Genomic DNA, 20,797 nt, shown 5'->3' with positions numbered 1-20,797 from the left:
ACATTACACTTTTACTCCGGGAGTTCTACAAGGTAGTCTGCATTCTCTGAGCGCATTCTCAATTGCACTGCGAGAAAGATGTGGTCCCTCGTAGGAGACAGACTGCCTCAGCATTGAAAAACTAGTATGACCTTGAGGAAATTATTTAGATTTCCAAGGTCTGGATTCTCTCATCTGTAAAAAGAGAGGGTAGACTTCAACCTCTAATATCCCCTCCAATTCTCACACTCACAGATTTAAAAATTCACCATGACTGATTTGCTGTGAGATGACAGCAATATAGTTTTTTTTTTTTTTTTTTTTTGAGTAGGGCTTTGAGGACCAGGCATTATTCAAAACATATATATTGGCAGTTAGTTATGGCTGACGTGGAAAAGAATATCACACATTTAAATCACGTAAGAGATATTTTATGTTTAATGAAGAGCTAATTGTAACAAGTTTTATGAGAGAAAACATTCAAGCTGTAGTTCTGAAGAACATTTATCTGACAGTTAGCTAGCTTATTAAAAAATAAATTCCGTTTTGCTAAGGTGGGACGCCTGGGACGATAACAAAGCTCTTCTTAAGGAAAAAGTATGAGAATTACCAATACTGTTTGTAACTATAATTGACCTGGCAGGTGTAGCATGAGCTTAGTGGTTCAGTCTCCTAAACAGATAAAATGAAACAACATGGCAGCCAATTCCATTATCAGACCACCACCGTCAACAACAACAAAAAATTCACCTGGGTAAGGGACTGGAGCATCAAGTCCTTACCCTTTTTTTCTTCCTTCAACGGTGGATGTGAAACGACTGTCAGCGTTCCACCAGGACCAAGTGTCCAGGCTGACTTATACCCCTTATCCCCTAGAATGAGCGGCACAGTGGAGGAGATCCCCACGGAAGGGACATGACGAGTCTGGCGGCAGGATCGTGGGGCTTCTCTCTTCTGACATGTTCATTTCACTGCTTAGGAAGCCCTCAACAGCTATTTACACTGAAATGTTTATAGAATTCTTGGTAAAACTGTGTAAGCCAAACAAAGTATAGTGAAAAACAATTCTGGCCAATGAACAGTTTTTAAGAACAAGAAAATGTTTACATTTCATTTAACGTTAACACTGAAGATGCCACATTTAAATAAGTACATTAAATCTTTAGATAATTTTAACTTCAGTTTTGGACCTCAGGTGTGACAAATACTCGTAATGATATAGCCATGATTTTATTTTTACAAATTATACCATGATGAAATCTGATAAAAAATTTCCCCTGTGAAGTATTTTCCTTTAACATTTTATAAGTTAATCAAGTACAAATCACAATAGATTATTCTGTTGTTCAAATTGGAAGTTCTCATGATTTTTGTATTACACAACTTTAAACCAAGACTACACTCAGAAATAAGTTTAGAAAATGCCATTACAAAAGACGGGGAGTGAGCGTAAAAAACCCAGGCAGGGCTGCTGTGCTGTAGGACAGGTTTTCACTGCCATAAGTCTTCAGTGCGGCCGAACTTAAAAACCAGTCCTCTGTGAATAAAACAAGAAATAGCATATCATTACCTGAGTTTAGGAAAAGAGTTATGAGATTCAGAGAAAGGTGGGAAACTAGCAACAACGAATAATTGACGTGCTGTAGGAAAAAAAATCATGGAGTGTATATCAAAACAGAAACGGATCATACAAAGGTAATCAATGCTTCTGTTAGGCTCAACCGTGACATTGACCATCAGCTGCCCCACAACAGCTATTAATGTCTGAGTACTGGAGACACATGTCACTTTCCAAAAGTTAACCAGTATTTATGCATAACTATTTTCTTATTATATGTCTAAGGAACCCTGATGGCACAGTGCATAAAGCGCTCAGCTGCTAACTGAAAGGTTGAGGTTCGAACCCACCAGCTGTTCCGCCAGAGAAAGATGTGGCAGTCTACTTTCATAAAGATTTACAGCCTTGGAAACTCTATGGGGCAGTCCTACTCTGTCCTATAGGGTCGCTATGAGTTGGAATTGACTCGGTGGCAGTGGGTTTGGTATGATATGTCTGATTTGATCAAATTCACTCAAGAGCCCATTTTTGCACATCCTGATGTGCTAAGTGCTAGATGCTAGGGCTATAAAAGTAAGTAAGATGTAGTCCCTGTCCTCCAGTTCCTCACATTCTTGATGATACAATGTGGTAAATATTAGGGGGAAAGAACAAGGTATTTATACCAAATGTTAAAAGAGCATTGCCTTCAGGTGGATTCCAAATGATTGCAATCCTACAAGACAGCGTAGAACTGCCCCATAGGGCTTCCAAGGCTGCAAGTTTTTATGGAAGCAGACTGCCACACCTTTCTCCCATAAAAAAGCATAGAAACTTAGAATTAATTCTGCCTGGATGTGTTAGAAAAGGATCTAAAAAGGTAGTGATGTTTGAGATGGGCTTTGATGGATAAGCAGGAGTCTGAATGGGAGGTTGGTAGGAACAAGAGCTAATGGGGTGATGAAGGAAGAAGTTTCAGGGAGAGGTGATAGTGTATCAAAAGGCAAAAAGGCATAAAAGACTCGGGGGCCTCAGGAGAAACCAGGAGATTGGCACGTCAGGAATATGTTCTCACAGAGCTTGCCGCAATCTAGGAGTTAGGTGGGGATGGTCAGCAGCTGTCATCAAGGCTTCATCTAAGAGGGAAAAGAGGGCAGTTACAAGCATAAAAAGTACCAGGAAGAATCCAACACGGCTAGATTATAGTGTTTAAAAGAGACGAAGAAAATAGAGAATGGAGGTGGCCAAGACTTGGGAAGCCAATTGACCAGGGGTGCCTTCAAAGAGTCACGAGGGCAGGTGCCAGCCTGTATGCTCTGTGAAGAGGGCAGCTGGTACTCGTCCCAGGCAGTGAGCACAGCGGCACCAGGGAAGGTGCATCCCCCACCTGAAAGGAATGACTACTCAGAGCCGGCTGACTGTTGCCACACAGGGCACCCAGGACTGTCGGATCTTCCCGTTTGTCAAGAAAAGCTAAAAATACAGATTTTTATGTCGAATCTCCTGATTTTTAAATGTGGGCTCAATAAAACAAACAAACAACACCATATAGGCTGAATAAAAAATAAGTGTGGGCAGAATTTAGCCTGACAGCTGCCAGTTTTGATCTCTCCTGTAGTCAGTCCAGAGTTCTGAAAAATTTTCAGAGGGAAATGACAGGATAAGAGTATGTTTTAGGAGGAAAACTGGCAGCAGGAAAAATGAATCAGAGGGAGGATGAGACCAGAGGCACAGGGAGGAACCAGCGAGGAATGTGAACTGTCTAGACAACCGGTGATGACAACCAAAACACAACGGAACGGACAAAAGAGAGCAGGTTTAAGACAATTCAGAGGCAGATTCAGCAGGAATTGGGTGGGGGGAGGCAGGTGAGTATGAGGGATAAATTGATGACAGATTAGACATTTCAATTGCATAGGCTGGTACTAATTTTGTCTTCTTTTCTGTTTTCCAATTACCAGTGTATAAACAAAGTGTATACTCAAGGTCAAATCCAAAGCTGTTAATCAGTTTTGCACTGTTTCATAAGGCCTTTATAACGGTAAATACTTAAGTGATTTTCAATGGGGGAAAAAAAAAAAAAGCAACCAGGACGTCATCTATGCCTTTTGAAAGTATATTAATTTCTCTTTATAAAAAATTTAATAAACCTCCAAAAGGTGATTCAATTTCTGCTCTTATGGTTAATATCAGACCCACTGCCATAAAAAGAAAAACCAAAATGGGTTATTAGGGTCTCTCCTCTCCAGACAGCTTAAAAGAGACAGGGTAATTTCAGAATACTAGCCAAGAGATGTGAACTGTAATCTGAAGAGTTTCTCGGGTAAGAGCCCATCCCTCCTACGTTGTCAAATGGTTACCTTTGGAACTGACATCTGTTTCTAATTTCTGAAATTGTAATTTCTAAGCCGCTGCTGAGGACTGTTCTGTTATAAATCAGAATGGCAGGCAATCTGCTGCAACTATTTCGATAAAAATGTCAATTATCTGAATTGAATTTCAATTTGCTTGTAGAATATTCACAAAACTGAGCTGGTTTTTAGACTTCATAGGTACAGCAGTAAATAAGAAATAAAGCAAACTTGATGTGTATAAAAGTATTTGTTGTCACTATTTTGAGACAATGACAAGTCAGTGATCAGTTTCCAATGTTTTATGAAATGGGATAACTACTGTATGAATTTAAGTGTTTCTCCTCCATTGGAAGAAAGTTTTTACATCAGTTTTCCTTTCCCAATCCTCTGTTCTGGTCTGCTATATGACTTCTTTGCCAAAAGCAGCATTTCAAGGTGGAGCTTACTTTATTCTTCATCCTTGCTGGGGTAGACAAAGATTAAAATAAAGAAGGCTGCCCTTTGCCCCTCACTGGATGAGGGCCAAGTTTGTTCTCAGTAAATGCCCTGCCTACCGTTGAAGCTTCTCTCACCCCTGCCTCTGAGCCTTGGACCCTATCTTCCTTTGGCTGACGCTATGGTGACTGATTCCGCAGCGCGTCTCCAACCCTGTGCAGACTGGAGCGGTCAGCTGAGGATGCTTGGTCCTTCTTAAAAGATGCTTAAGTCTCAGCACTGCAACTTGAAAGGAAAAGAAACCCCAAGTATCAATGTTGCTCAAGCATTTTGCTCTCTCTCTCTCATAAAACACATGCTATATACCCTACAGAATGTCAAGCTTACTCAAGCTTTAAACAGCTGGAGCAATACATTTTAGAATGTTATGAAATGGTAAAAAAACAAAAAAACATTACTGATCCCTAAAAGATAACTTTTTTTTTTTCTGTAAAAATGAAATACAATCTTTTTACTTCTTAAAAATGGAAACAAGGACTTTCTGGGTAGAAAATGATTTTTAAAGGGACTTTGGGAGATAGCTTATGTTTCTCCAACTTTCCTTTACAATGGTAAAATTTTATTTCATTAACTTGGGGGTGGAGTTTACTCATTTTGTATTTTTAACTACAATTTACATTCTTTAAAAAAGTGAGGAGGGAACCAGAACTAATACTAATCAACTGGTCGAAGCCTTAGCAAAAAGAACAAATGTCAATTGAATTCATCCAAACTTTCAAATTTCATCACAATAGTAGTTAGAGGCTGAATTTTACAGTCAGACAGCCTCAGTCTGAATTTTAGCCACATGATCTCAAGCAAGCTATCTAACTTCTCTGCGCTTGTTTTCTCATCTATAAAACGGGGATAATAGAACCACTTTCAGAGAGTTATTACGGGGATAACATGAGACTGTACATGTAAAGCACTAAGAATGGTACCTAGCACATAGGAATTGCTCAATTGCATAAAACACAATGGCTTAAAAATATGTATATACACACAGACACATATATATATATATATATGGAGCCCTGGCGGCACAATGGTTAAATGTTTGGCTGCTAACCAAAAGGTTAGCATTTGGAACCCACCAGCCGCTCCTTGGAAACCCTGTGAGGCAGTTCTACTCTGTCCTATAGGGTCGCTATGAGTCAGAATCGACTAGACAGCAATGAGTTTGGTTTTGGGGTTTACATACATACACACACACACACACACACATATATTTTTAAACTCTTTGGAGTTTCACACCAGTTTCCGGACACAGACTATGACCCAAAGTGGTTATGATCTTGCCACATCCAAGTTCACATTTTTCTTATTTCCACACTGATTTTATAAAATTGCAAAAATGCCTAGTGGTGGAATTGAATAGGTGTGCATACCCACTGCTGACTGGTACTGAATAGCACAGTTAGCATTTCAAAGAGTGGTTCATATCCGGATGGTTTTTTTTTCCTTCTTAGAGGTGATGAGGAGTGATGAGGGAGGAGACATCTACAGTACACAGCAGATAATCTCTTTTGAGGAGTCCCTGGGTGGCATGAAAGATTAAGTGCTTCCAATCCACCCAGAGACGCCTCATAAGTTGAGCTTGGTGACCTATGTCCGAAAGATCACTATCTCGAAAACCCTATGGAGCAGTTCCACTTCACACATGGGGTCACCATGAGTCGGAACTGACTTAATGGCAACTAACAAAGCTTTTTAGGATTCAGGATTTCTTTGAAAATCTGATGAAAGCCACAGACTTCTCTTCCCGCAAACAATCAGAAACACCAATGTTTGGCATATGGAAATGTCTACTGGTTCCCTATCTTCAGAATCCTACTTATGGAATCCAGGTTAAGAACTCCTGATGTTTTTCACTGAAAACATAATAAAATATTATTTTTTTAAAAAGAAATCTTGATGCAGAGGGTAAAGAGAAGTTTTGGTGTGGGTTGGGGCTAAGTGTAGGGGAAAGAGCAGGATAAGTTTCCAGGAAAGAATGAACGTTAGAAAAGATTACTGATGAAAGTATTGAGGTTTTCAGAATCTTTTTTTTCTTTTTTGCATAATCTATTTTGTCTTTGTTGTTACTGTTGAGAATATACACAGCAGAATGTATACCAATTCAACAATTTCTACATGTACAGTTCAGTGACACTGATTACAATCTTTTGAGTTGTGCAACCATCCTCACACTCCTTTTCTGAGTTATTCCTTCCCCAATAATATAAACTCACTGCTGCCTAAGGTTCCTATCTTATCTTTCGAGTTTCTGTTGTCAGTTTGATCCCATGTGGATAGATCTTAAAAGAACATAATTGTCAAGGCAGACGTTCTTGGCTAGTTAACCTAAGCTACTGTTTGGTTTCCAGAAGACTTTAGGGGATATTTTTGGTTTAGGACTTAAAGATTATCTTGGGGTAATGGTTCATTCAGGCGTTCATTCAGCCTCCATGGACTCTGTGGAATCCATAAGAATGTGAAATTCTGTTCTACATTTTCCCCCTTTTGATTAGGATTCTACATAATCTTTGATCAAAATGTTCAGTAACAGTAGCTGGGCACCATTCAGTTCTGGTCTCATGACAAAGGAGGCAGATGTTCATGGTAACAATCTTTTAATTTGTAACTGTAAGGATCAAAGAATTTAGGGCTTTTTTCTCCATACCTCAAATCTCACCTACAAATTCTAATGACACTAAGAATAGAAAGAACTATGAAATGTACCCAGAAACTACATTTTTAAGAAGAAATGGCTTTAAGCAGGCTTTCATCAAAAGCAACTATTAGTGACCTAGGTTTAAAATGAACATTATCAGTGTTATATAACTAAATCTACATGAATCACAGCTCTTCATTAAATGCGGAGTGGTGGCAATTTTAAAAATTAACGTATGTTCCCAAGGCTGGTAACAAATGACATTTTAAAAATATCCTGTCATCCTCATTCTTCATATTTTCTAACAATAACATGGACGAGGGGCATTAGACAGAAGTAAATTAAGCAATCAAATACAGTAAATGACATATAAGAAATTATCTATTAAAAAACTAAGATGAAAACACAAAGACAGGATGAAGAATTCAAAACAAACTTACCCAAAAAAGATGAAGGCATTCTGGAAAAATACGGCAATTCCAGGGTAAACTGTGGGTTTTTCTGTAAAAATAATTGTAATATTCAGAGGTTTATGATTGTGAGTCACTTAAGTTTCAAGGTGTACTGCAAATCAGTTGCCTCCTCCATTAATAAAGGACAACTCCCTTCATTCATTTAACAAACATTTACTGAGTGTACACTACGTGCCAGACACTGTTTATGGTGCTAAGGACACAGGAGTAAACAAATCAGACAATTTTTTTTTTTTGTCCTCACAGAGCTAGACCATAAACAGAATAAACAAATAAGGAGAAAAAATAAAGCAGGGAAGGTATTGGATGATGACATTTACCCAGGTGGCCAGGAAGACCTCCTGAGAAGGTAACAAGAGGAAGGATGTGAAGGAAGTGAGGGCAGGAGCCGTGCAGCTATCTGGGGAGAGGGACTTTCAAGCAGCGGGAACAGCGAGTACAAAAGCCATGCAGTGGGAGCGTGCCTGGTGTAGCAGAGGAATAGCCACGTGGGCAAAGGAGAGAAAAGCAGAAAGTGGGGGGTGGGTTGTGGGGGGAGATCCTACAGAACCTGGTAGGTCACCGAAAGAACTCTGATTTTCACCCTGAGTGATGTAAGAAGCCACTGGAGGGTTTTGAGCAGAAAAGTGACATAAGCTGACATATTTTAACAGGATCACTCTAGTTGCTATACTGAGGGTGAGGACACTAAAGGGGGCAAGGAGAGAAACCAGTTAGGAGGCTATTTCAGGAAATCAGGAAAGAGATAGTGATGGATTGAACCACGGTGGTAGCAATGCAGATGGCAAAAATGGATTCAGGATGTACTTTGACAGCTGAGTCAATATGATTTGCTGATTGACTGGACGTGAGAAAAAGAGAGACGTCATCTTTGACAGACCTTAACCACCCAAGGTTTTTGGCCTGAGCACCTGGAAGGATGGAGTAGCCAGTAAGTAAGATGGAGGAAGACTGCTGGAGGAACATTTTATCCCGGATAGAGATTCTCATAAATTTCTACTATCGGAGCTGTCAATGATTACTTACTAAGTGACAAACTGAGGCCTGATGAATAGATAAACTGTCAACCTTTTCTCAGGACAGGTTAATCCTAAATTCATCTGGTTTGGATAGGCCTTCACTACTATTTCCCATAAAATGACTACTGCCACTAGAAGGACAGGCAAACCTGGCAAAGTTACAGATCTGCTGCTAATGATATTTGGAGCATAGCCTCGTGCTAGTTGGCTTCAGAAGCCTTTAAGAAAATAACCTAAAATTCTACGAGACGAAGACAGTCCTACAAAATGTCTGTATTAATGGTGGTATATCTGAGAAAGAAGAATCATCAGCAGTTTTATTTTCTTCTTGGAGCTCTTTTGTATTGTTTTCTACAACGAAGGAGTATTATGCAATTTATATGATCACACACAAAAGAATTTCCTGTTTTAAAATGTGATAAAGACCCTGCAGTGGCAAGGAAACTACTACGATGCCACGTTAAACGCAAAACACAGGGTTCCAAATTGTATTTTCTCTATGATACCTAATGATCCTGTGATTTAACAATCATAAAAAAAGAGACCAAAAGGAAACACACCAAACATTTAAGAGTGGTGAGGTTATTACAGTTTCTTTTTCCTGTTTTTTTTTTTTTTTTAAATTAAAGTTTTTGGTAACATGGTTTTAATAAATTGTATCAACAAAAGAAAAAAATACAAAAATTAAAAATGCCCGTCATTCCTGTTCATAAAATTTAAAGGATTTTAATAAAAAATCAGGAAACCCATGATTTTAATCCAGAGAACTGCATTTTATTCTAAGAAGTGGTGTTAAAACATGAGCTAGGTTTATGCTGATCTAGTTTTTGTAAATTATTAATATTATATTTTTATTAGGATAGGCATAGTCAGTTTTTGCCATGAACATTAAATGGGTCTGATATTTTTCTGAGGTTCCTCGAGGTGAAATTTCAGCCAGGGATCTAAGAGTAAGCCCTCTCTTGAGCCGGCCTCAAAGTGACCTTATATATCAGATGGACATTAAGTACTGATTTACATTTCCATCTATAAAGAGATCATAACATATAGCCAGGGAGGCTTAAGTGAGTAAATTTCAATTTTAGGACATTAACTTTGCAAGGACATCATTCAGTAAGTCAAAATCTGCCCAATAGCTAGAGGATATACTATCCTTCCTCGGAGCAGATGCTGGCCTTTTTCCTGTTGGTTGGTTGGTCTGTATACCCTAAGTGCATATTTACTTCCCCACCTACCTATACTGAAAAAACCTTTACTCAACCTTCCTATAACACATCTCACAAAATATGTTTTACCATATTTAGATGCTCGTTCCTCATATATTTTTAGAAATTGTGTTTCAAAGTTTAAAGCTCTCCAAGAGTGCTTTCAAACAAACAAATGTACTTAAAAATATATATATATTCTGCTTGAGGTGTTTGGACATCAAAGAGGAACAAGGTTTGGAGCTGTGTCCCATCACTTCCCCACTCTAGGTTAGAACAAAAAATACAGAAGAAAAGGGAAACTAAAAATGCATTGTTAGTAGATAGCCCATTTATATGAAAAAAGCTTTATTCTAAAATAACCAATTTTAATGCAAAATTTCAGTATTCCATTGAGGTAAAATGTAAACTTTTGTTTTCCCTTACCTTTAACAACATAACCTCCAAAGAGAATCCACATAGATGCAATCAGAGATCCAAAGGCCAACATGAAACCAATAAATAGCCAAATGCGAGCACCTTGAAAGAAATACCATTTTACCAGAGTTGTTTCTCATATGGCCAGTGCATACAATCAAACTTTTCAAAAAGAAAACAAAAACCCAAACAGGAAAAAAAAAGAACATACAGTTGTCATTAAAGGAGGTGAAAGAAGATACGCTGAGTCTCTTTCATCAGCCTTTCATTGACCTTTTTAACCTGTTGATTGGTTGGTCTGTATATTCTAAGTACGTATTTACTTTCTCCAATTACCTATATTAAAAAAGCTTTATTCAACCTTCCTATAAAACATCTCACAAAATATGTTTTACCATATTTAGAAGCTCGTTCTCCATATATTTTTAGAATCTGTGTTTTAAATTTTAAAGTTCTCCAGAAATACTTTCAAACAATTAAATAAATACACTTAAAAAAATCATATTCAGTGATAAATCTAAAAGGTACCATATTTCAGTTTCAGGGAAATCAGACAGCAAAGTAAATTCACACTGACTGTAGCTAGCACTTAGGAAAGTTGCATTAAAGTTATGTGAACAAAGGAGAACAATCAATTTTTAAATCACATTTCAATGATATTTATGAAGATTTGCTATCAAATAAATGGAGTCATTACACTTGCTAAAATAAATTCTGAGATAAGTGAGCTTCTTTATTTAATTAGCCCAAATACGTTTCAGTAAAAATGCTGTCTAGCTCCATAAAGCACAGCGAATATGAAATCAGAAATTATATATTATATGTTAATTTTATTTCATGTCCCAAACATAAAACACTAATTCAGAAATAATACGCCATTGCTCATAAGATGTGATATTAAAACAAATACAATTAGCTCTGAGTCTCCAAAACTGTGCCTGATTAGCTAACAAAAATTTTATTTCAAGATGTAAAAACTCTCTATTCAGTCCTGGCTCTAGCTATTACTGGCTTACTGTTATTAACGCTAACTGCTAACTTTTATCTATTCTTTCAGAGTTTACAAGGTCATGGTAGATCAGCGTTTCTGTATCTCTTCTACTTAAGTTTCTCTGACGGGAGAGTGAACCAGAGGAGAGTCTGAGGGCATAGATCAAAGCTGCCTATAGCCGTTTTTCCTCTTTCATTAAAAAAAAAAAAAAAAAAGAGTTGAAATTTGTCTACATCCAGGTTTATTTTTGTATATTCATTTTTGTATAGATGCCCCCTCAAATCCTTAAGCTCAGCTCTTTAGAAAGCTGTGCCACATGTACCCTGTGTTTTGCGTATCTCAGGTACACAGCTATGGATTCCAGAAGATAAGAGTTCCCAAGTAGAGAAGAAAGGGTCTAGAAGAACCCCAAGCACTAAAATTCTACGATTCTAAACTATTTCAAAGATAAGCAAATTTTCTGATACTCAGCAAATGTCTTCTACAGATTCCTGAGCAATGACAATTATAAAAATCCTCCGAAATACAGGGAAATCTCATTATCTGTGAATTTATGATATGCTAATTAACCAAATATGGTTGGCAACAAAAGCGAAGAAAATAATTTATATGGTATAAAGTATTAAAAATTCTATTTTGCACATTTCCTCTCTATTATATACTATTCTCTACTACATACTTTATACATTTATATCTATATATTATTACATAGGGTTATATACTCCAGACTATGAATTCTATACTATACAGGCTACTTTGACCAGAGGCGATTTTTCTCCTACGCCCTGGAAACTATAACCTCTGCTCTAGATACAACTCCATCCTATCCCTGATCTGAAGGAGTTAGACAAGTGGCCCTTCCATGTATAATTCTCAATTTAAGGATGTAGATATGTATCACAAAATGTTGTTTGCACCTATTTACCTGTTTGACCCAGACAACCTTCACTGTAACTATCACCTCGGACTTGTCCATTTGATACTGCATTAATCCTGTATGAATAAAATAAAACCAAGAATCAGGGTCTCTGACTCCAAGTAGAAACTATCCACGACATGAAATTACCAGATACGATAAGCTAGAATTCCTCAAATTTAAAGTTATGCCTCATGGGTCTTGAGTTATGGGTTCATATGACCTTAAACAAGTCCCTTCAACCAAATATTCTCTCAAGCAGTGGCTGTGGTCCCCAGAGCAGCAGAATCAGCATCGCCTGGGAACTTGTTAGAAAATTATCTATAAGTACTAAAGGGAAACTCCAGGAAAAACAAACAGTACTCAGTAAGAAAAATGTCAAATGTGAAGCAAACTAAAATGTAGTATGGATTTGAGAAGCTGTCAAGAGCGCAAGGAGCAAAACTACATTTGAAAATTTTCCTTTGAGTAGTGTGGGTCACGGCATGGAAACTGGTATCGTAACAGGTTATTTGGCTTTGCAGTGAGTTTTCTTTCCTTTTTTACTTTTGTTCACCAGAAGTGATCCTGCTAAAATAAAACGTAAGGCAGATCATGTCACTCCTCTGCTCAAAACTCTCCAACAGCTCCTATTTCACTCACAATGAAAGCAAAGTCCTGACAATGCTTTACAAGACTACTCCATACCCGCCTCTCCGCTCACTCTCTGACCTTATCAACTACTTTTTCCCTTGACCACCCCACTCCAGCCATACTGGCCTCCTTGCCATCGAGACTTCGCACTTGCTGTCCTGTCTGCCCGGAATGACCTTCCCTTATATATCCTCATGGCCAGCTTAATTTTTTTAAGACTTCTTAGTGAGGCCTTCCTTGACATTTCCATACCCCCCTGCTGATATCTATCTCCCTTCTCTGCTTTACTTTTTTCTCTGTATCTCTTATTATCTAACACACTATAGTTTAATTTATTTCTCTTTAGTTGCTGTCTGTCTCATTTATTAGATCCATGAAAGGATCTAATCTCATTCATTAAATCCATGAAGGCCTGGATTTTTCCCCTGTTTTATTCATTACTGTATCTTCTATACCTAGAAAAGTGCCTGGAATATAAAAGCTTAATAAATAATTATTGGATAAATAAGTAAACCTTTAGACAAAGTACATAGTTTCTGACCTAAATGTAATCAACACTGGCAGCACAGAGACAGAAGGAGAGTTGAGAGCAGGTGGGAGGCAGAAGTGGGAGAGGAGAGGAAGTGAAAACGGGACTGTGGCATTTCTTTACAAGCCCTTCTCTACTCTCTGACTCTAAGCATGGCCAATATGCTATCTTAATAACATTTTTAAAATTTAAGTCTATTCAACTACAGTGAAACCTGTGAGAGCCAGAACTCTATAGGACTGCCTTGGTTTTCTGAGTCTCTCAAGTGTTCTGCCTTTGCTAGGGTGCAGTCTTACCAATTTTCTATCACTCTCCATTAGTGGAAAATATTGAATTTCCCTTCTCTGACAGATTTTTCCCTTACACAGGTTCTGGTTTTCACAGGTTTTACTGTGTACGTAAAACATTAGAGTTTTGTGACAATCTATGTAGCAGTGGCCGTAACAATGACACTTACATTAGGAAGGCTATGGTTGCTATCACACCACAGGCATGGTATGAGTGGTTGAACTCTTCCATAGAGGGATAAATAACAGCTGCATCTATGATAATCCACCAGCCTGTAAAAAACTAAAAAAAACCGCAAGTGGTAAAACCAATGAGAAATTACAATCATTTCAGATCTTACTGGTTAAAGAGAGCAATGTCTAAGTATAGCAGTCCCTTCTGATTAATTTCAAATTTTCTGGGGATCCTAGCATAATATCTTGTACATAATTTGCACAGAGCTTAATATTTGGTTGCAGTTGCATACTAGATACCCTTAAATCTGATAATGATTAATACCTACTAACACGTGCTTATTTTCAAAATCCATTTCAATCATTCTTTTATATTATCATAATAGTCCATGATCTAATTTTTGAACCAGAAACAAGTTACAGTATCTTTTGGCAAGAAGAGAAAGGAATAAAAATGACTCAGGTTCCAACTGACAGAGGCATGGTCTATTGCTGATATAAGCCTCCAGGAAAATGTTATCAAAAATGAAGAAAAAAATACTTAATATTGGGTACAAATATTGTCGATACATATGTTGCATCTGATGGAGGCGTCAAGAATTTTAGCTATTCTCTTTGTGCTGTGAAATAAGTAGCAGCTCTGCAGGTATGCTTTTCATTTGGGTGTCCCTAGCTCTTTTTAGCTCTAAGAATCGCAGTGCAGCCTACAGATAGGTCAGGTGTAATGCTAAATTTTTAGAAATTCTGGTGGCATAGTGGTTAAGTGCTACAGCTACCAACCAAAAAGCTGGCAGTTTGAATCCACCAGGAACTCCTTGGAAACTCTATTGGGCAGTTCCACTCTGTCCTAGAGAGTCGCTGTGAGTTGGAATCAACTTGATGGCAACAGACTTTTTCTTAATGCTAAGTTTAAGTTAAAAAAAAACCCATTACCATGGAGTCGATTCCGATTCATAGGGACCCTACAGAACAAAACAGAATAGAACTGCCCTACGGAGTTTCGAAGGCTGTAATCTGAAGCAGACTGCCACATCTCTCTCCTGAGGAGCAGCTGGTGGGCTTGAACTGTCCACCTTTTGGTTAGCAGCAAGTTCTTAACCACTGAGCCACCATGGCCCCCTAATTTAAGTGTCAAATTATAATTTATATGAATTGAATTTAGTTCTGGATATTATGAAGGGCAAATACACAATGAAAAATACAATTAAAACTGCACAGAATCTTTTATCATCTGAGCAGAAGCTATAATAAAAGGGTATTAACCAAACTCTGACAAGTGGGCTTAGGAGGTTTTGAAAGTAGACCTTTCCCTCACTCTCAACCCTGACTCAGCTCTGGGGCTTCACCATCTCCTGGCAATTACTTAAAAATAACTATTTCATCCTGATCAAATTATTTTTATCAGGTTATAGATAGATCCATACTCTACTACAACATTTTTACTGGCTAGCTTAAGTACTGCTTTATCTTTTTTTTTTACCCTCAGCTCAATGTATTCAATGTATTTTCTTTATGTGCTAAAATTTTAAGCTTTATTTGATATTTGGGAGATCAGACTTTCTACAGTAGTCTTAAATTTTGCCATCATTTTAGAAAGAGTATAGGATAACTACTTTCATAAATGTTAGGGATTAGGTGAAGAGGAGATATTTAAACTTAGATTTTTAGTCATTCTTTTATTTCAAATTTACTCTTTTGAGCACATGACACCATAAAACTATAAAACACAATTATTAGATACCTTAAGAAATATGCAGTATAAATAAGAATTTTAGACTGTAAGTTACTTCGAAGCAATATATTTTAGTGCATTTCCTGCTACTTTTTTATAAGATTGAGGAGAAAGTTAACCCTGGATTATTGAGAAATGCAATCATATTTCTTGACTGATTTGAACCTGATTGTTTCTTAAACATTTCCTGGCAAATTACTAAACTCATTAAAAAAAAAAAAAATAGGAGGACTTATAATCCCTATAATGAATAAATACATAAAATATAATGTCTTATTATTCCACTTTTATCATGCAGCTAAAAAAAATCAACCAATTACTCAAATTTCAAAACCTAATTTTAGCTTTCAAAATGGAATAAATCAACTCCCTCATAAACAAACAAAACAATATCAACATTTATAAAAGAAATTCATTGGCCAAAGATAAACAGTACATATTTAAAAACAACACGCAGACTGGGGTCTTAAATGCTAACAAGTGGCCATCTAAGATGCATCAATTGGTCTCAACCCATCTGCAGCAAAGGAAAATGAAGAACACCAAGGTCACACGACAACTAAGAGCCCAAGAGACAGAAAGGGCCACATGAACCAGAGACCTACATCATCCTGAGACCAGAAGAACTAGTTGGTGCCCGGCCACAATCGATGACTGCCCTGACAGGGAGCACAACAGAGAACCCCTGAGGGAGCAGGAGGGATGCAGACCCCATATTCTCATAAAAAGACCATACTTAATGGTCTGACTGAGACTAGAGGAATCCCGGCAGCCATGGTCCCCAGACCTTCTGTTGGCACAGGACAGGAACCATCCCCGAAGACAACTCATCAGACATGAAAGGGACTGGTCGGTGGGCAGGAGAGAGATGCTGATGAAGAGTGAGCTAATTATATCAGGTGGACACTTGAGATTGTGTTGGCATCTCTTGTCTGGAGGGAGGATGGGAGGATAGAGAGAGAGGGAAGCTGGCAAAATTGTCACGAAAGGAGAGACTGGAAGGGCTGACTCATTAGGGGGAGAGCAAGTGGGAGTACGGAGTAAGATGTATGTAAACTTATATGTGACAGACTGATTGGATTTGTAAACGTTCACTTGAAGCTCAATAAAAGTTAATAAAAAAAAAATGCAAGTATAAAAACAACACGCAGAATTCAAAACACATAAACACACCAAAATAACAAAAGCCCCAATTACCCATGACACTTACTAGGACGCCAGCAGCAATGGAAGCAATAGTATTGCGCTTTTCCCCCCAGTCGATGCATTCTGAGCATCGCAGGCCTTCTAGAAATCCAGACATTTTCTCAGGTCACTTAAATAAAAAATAAAGTATTTTTATTTAGTTGCTTCAAAACTATGTTCCTAGAAAATAATTAGCATAGTTCTGGAATAACTTAATAGAAGTTATTACACAATTAGAAATGCTGTATTTTGGCTCTACATCTTCTGAATATTTGATTTAGCTTTTGATAAATTTCTACATTATAACTTCGGAAAACAAAACTTGGAATCCTTTCTTTTTTTTTTTAAATATAAAAGATGGTTTTGTATATTCAAGTAAAATGAACAAAGGTGGGGGACCCAAATACTAAATTTTTTTTAACTACTGGTTGACCTCCTCCTGCTAGATGTCACGTATTATTTCCAAGTAGGTTATTAAATTAGTTTAAGTAAGTCTTTTAACAACCTAGCATAAATCCTCACTAAGCCGCAAGAGTTCTTTTGTATCCTTCTGACTCCAAATTAAGTTATATAATTTTGATATTACAGTTCAGGGGCACTAAGATAGTGCAGAGACAAGTGTTAAACTTTGGCTCTGAGTTAAAGCACGGATCCAGATGAAAGTTTTTTTCTCTTAACGATGCACACATCTTATTACAATACACATTTATTCACACTCAGATTAAGAAATTAAACACTGCACTGCAGGTTTTACCTCTGCCCACATCACTTCCTTTCATCCCACCATTTTTTTCTCTTCCAAGCCTGTCTTTCTAGAGTCATCTTATACAACACATCTTTCTTCGGCACAGCGGCTGGTGGGTTCGAACAGCCGACCTTCGGTTAGCAGCCGAGCGCTTAACCACTGCACCACCGGGGCTCCTCTATATAAAGAACACCCATTTTAACTTCTCTGACTACAATGCTAACAGATGGCTTCCAAATCAAAAGAAAGCACAGCATGAGGTTATTAACCTTATCAAAAAAACAAAAAAAAAAACCATCGCTGTAGAGTCAATTTCGACTCATAGCGACACTAAAGGACAGAGGAGAACTGCCCCATAGGGTTTCCAAAGAGTAGCTGGTGGATTCGAGCTGCCGACTAAACTGTCTTAATGAATTACATAAAACATTCCTAAGGCACATCGACTTTATCTCTATTTCAGAGTACGAAAAAGCACGGAGTGCATATAACTGGCTAATAATCAAGTTAACACCCAAACTCCTAGAAAAAGGCTGAATCCATCCATGAAGCTATTACGGTTGTCCAGAAACATAACGATTGTGAGGATGGCGCCAGGACCAGGCAGTGTTTCGTTCTGCTGTACGTAGGGTCCTGAGTCGAAACCAACTCCATGGCACTTAATAACAACAGAAACACTAAATCCTACAAAAAGTAAACGAATCCAATGATAACCTCCCTTTTTTACAGTAAATATTAAAAACTGTGATTATACATTATTAAAATTCAACATTCTGGCTGAAGAATGAAAACCAAGACAGTGTGCAGTGCAGCGAATTGCTTATATATATATAGCCTTTCTACTGCAGTGAATTGCTTTTATTTGGCCGGGCCACAATCTTGCAAGGGATTGGTCAGTATACTTTGCAAATTGAATGACTTGAAGTCCACTGAGGGGATTGCTCAATTCAGGGTTCTGGTGTGAGGGTCATACCTTGAAACTGACAAGGGTTTCTTTAGATAACTGCCAACCCCACAGTTGCAGGGGGACCTCACTACCATCAAAAAGAGTCTGGAGAGGAGTGTGTTCTTTGGACCAACGACCTGGGGTCCCTGCACTGAGAACGTCCTATATCCAGAAGAGAGAGCTGTAACACTAAATACAGTGCAAGATAGTGATGGTGGGCTTGCCAGACCAAGAAGCAAGGCAGCTGCAGTAGACTTGCTGGGATGTGGAGCAAGAGCTGAACACCTTTGGGCAGGGGCTTACCGGCAGAGCTAAATAAGCTGCAACACTTGTTTGTGCAGGCAGAGGTCTGAGTTTGCCCCACGCAGGTGTTGCCTCAGAGGATCCTGCGTAGGAGTCTTTCTACTGCAGCAAGGAGCCGGATGCCTCTGGGCAGCAAGCCTGAGAGCAGAACCAAAGGAGCTGTAACATTTGCTTGTGCAGGGCAAGGAAGCCTCAGTGTGCCTTGTGCAGGGACTGTATGCCTCCCCGCCTGGACAACGCGGGCCCAGGTAGTGTGGTGGCAAGACAGCCCCAAAGCCCTAAGTTAGCACTGGGGGAGCTGGTGGCAGAGGCTTGGGAGATCCTATGTAGGGTCTCTCTGCCAGCAAGGCAAGGCCCAGTGAGCTTCAGTAGCAGAGCATGAGCAGTGTGGTGGTAGCCAGAGGCAGTGGTGACATGAAGACAGCATCTGACAACTGACCTGAGCCACGGCATGCCTCCCCAGTGACATAAAAATGGACACGGGTCATTTGAGGAAGGATAAGAAGTTCTCCTTTTGAGAATCTCTTGTTGTTTATCGTTTTCTTTCCATAAATGATAATGACTTTCACTTTGCCAAAACAAATCATCTATATGAGACCAAAGAGTCTACAATTACTTTTAAAACAAAAATGAGAATGTAAGGAGGCAGGGAAACTAGATTAATAGAAATGAAACAATCAGAACAGAAATAATGAGAATGTTCATGCATTGTGAAAAATGTGACCAATGTCAGTGAACGATGTGTGTAGAAACTGCTGAATGGGAACCTAACTGCTGTGTAAACCTTCACTCAAAACACAGTATCATATTATTTAAAACAACAACAACAACTGTGATTATAACCAGAGCTAATCTTTGGGACAATTGTAAGACAGGCTCAATTTTGAAAAGTCATTCGTTGTTTCCTGCCCTGGGAGAAACAGCAGTCCAGTATGTTTTACTTTCGGTTCTCCCCAGTGACGCCGTCCCGAGTCTACTTAGCTTTGCATGATTACTGACACAACTCTTGCCCAAACTCCGCCTTCCAAGACTATGGGAATTTTAGGTCTAGAGAGTGGACTGAGACTTGCAAGGTCTGGGAACTAGTTCCAGCTCGGCCACTTTCCCCGCTGTGTGGACCAGCCAGGTTACACTCCCTTTCCGGGGCCCCGGTTTCCCATCTCTAGAGCAGGAGGGTGAAACGATTTTCAGGGATGCTGTGATCTCCCATCTCCATCTCCCCCACCAGTCCGGCGGGCAGGCGGGGTCTGGGCGCTGTCGCCCCCTCCGACTGCGGGCCGGACACAGACACAGGACGAAAGGAGTGTCCAGGAAGGGCTCACTGAAATCAAAACCCGTTGCCGTCGAGTCGATTTCGACTCATAGCGATCCGACAGGCAAAACCCTAATCTGCAGCGTCCCAGAGGGTGGAGGCAAGGACCCTGCCTGCATCTGCCACTCACAGCCCCGGATCTGAGCACTAGACGGAGGCTGTTCCTCCTCATTCCCTCACTCCCAGCCTGGCACTTACGCGCGACCTCGCCTGTGAAGTAAGTCCGCAGCCTGCCGTTGCGCCACACCGGGCCGCCTCGCTTTCTTCTGATTTCAGCCAAGAAAACAAAACAACCACAGGCCGCCGAACACCCGGATGTGGCAGCACCGCCTCCGGGGCTCAGTCGCTCATGCGCATCCTCGTGGCTCTGCGTGAGGTGACGTCATGGAGGCGGGAAGGAAGAAATGAGCCACGCCCACCGCGCCACCGTGGTGCGCATGCTCCGGGCGCTAGCTTCAGGTACTTCCCACCGCTTCCAGGTGGCTGAAGTGGTGGTTTTGAGTACACTCTTCCAAGAGGGGGTTTGAGAAGTTGTAGTTTGTTCTAAGCTTCGAAAGGCCTGCGGCTTTTCTATACGTCTTGAGTGAAGCGTCGACAGCCTGTGGGAAGTTTCTTGGTGGCGGGGTAGGTCCCGCAGTTATCTCAGGTGCGGTGACAGGAGAAGTGCCGGGCCCTGAGTGGCTCCAAAGGCGGGGGCGGGATTGCGGCCTCGGGTGGGTTTTCAAGTTTTGTTTATTGTCTCACTGCCTGGCCCCGCCCGCGCCGTAGCCCCGCCTCCCAGGGAAGGGCGGGGTCACTTTAGGGAGGCGGGGAATTCGCGCCTCGGTTTGGGGGGATCGTGGGGACCTAGTCCCGGCATGGTGGCCCACTTCTGGGACTTGACCGGTTTTTCGTTTGTTTTAAGGCAGCTTTTCTCCGTTTCCGCGCTGTTGACAT

At 39.7% G+C, this 20,797-nt stretch overlaps 1 protein-coding gene across 2 annotated transcripts; it reads right to left on the bottom strand.

Moving 5' to 3' along the window:
* Nucleotides 1–399: 399 nt before the first annotated feature.
* On the bottom strand, nucleotides 400–20,150 carry TMEM50A (transmembrane protein 50A). Of its 2 annotated transcripts, XM_049878304.1 has the most exons (8): nucleotides 20,060–20,149; nucleotides 18,550–18,687; nucleotides 16,584–16,688; nucleotides 13,638–13,750; nucleotides 12,028–12,095; nucleotides 10,121–10,213; nucleotides 7,438–7,498; nucleotides 400–1,516 (listed from the first exon to the last, which is right to left on the bottom strand). In XM_049878304.1, exons 3-8 carry the CDS (start codon nucleotides 16,674–16,676, stop codon nucleotides 1,471–1,473), a joined length of 474 nt encoding a protein of 157 aa, XP_049734261.1. In that variant the 5' UTR covers nucleotides 16,677–16,688; nucleotides 18,550–18,687; nucleotides 20,060–20,149; the 3' UTR covers nucleotides 400–1,470. The 2 variants fall into 2 exon arrangements, with proteins under 2 accessions (XP_049734261.1, XP_049734262.1); XM_049878305.1 differs by lacking the exon at nucleotides 18,550–18,687 and having other exon boundaries at nucleotides 20,060–20,150.
* Nucleotides 20,151–20,797: the final 647 nt, after the last annotated feature.

Source organism: Elephas maximus, chromosome 3 (assembly GCF_024166365.1).
Source record: "Elephas maximus indicus isolate mEleMax1 chromosome 3, mEleMax1 primary haplotype, whole genome shotgun sequence".
NCBI lineage: Eukaryota > Metazoa > Chordata > Mammalia > Proboscidea > Elephantidae > Elephas > Elephas maximus.
The sequence above is the reverse complement of the archived record's forward strand: the minus strand, read 5'-3'. Positions and strand labels throughout refer to the sequence as shown.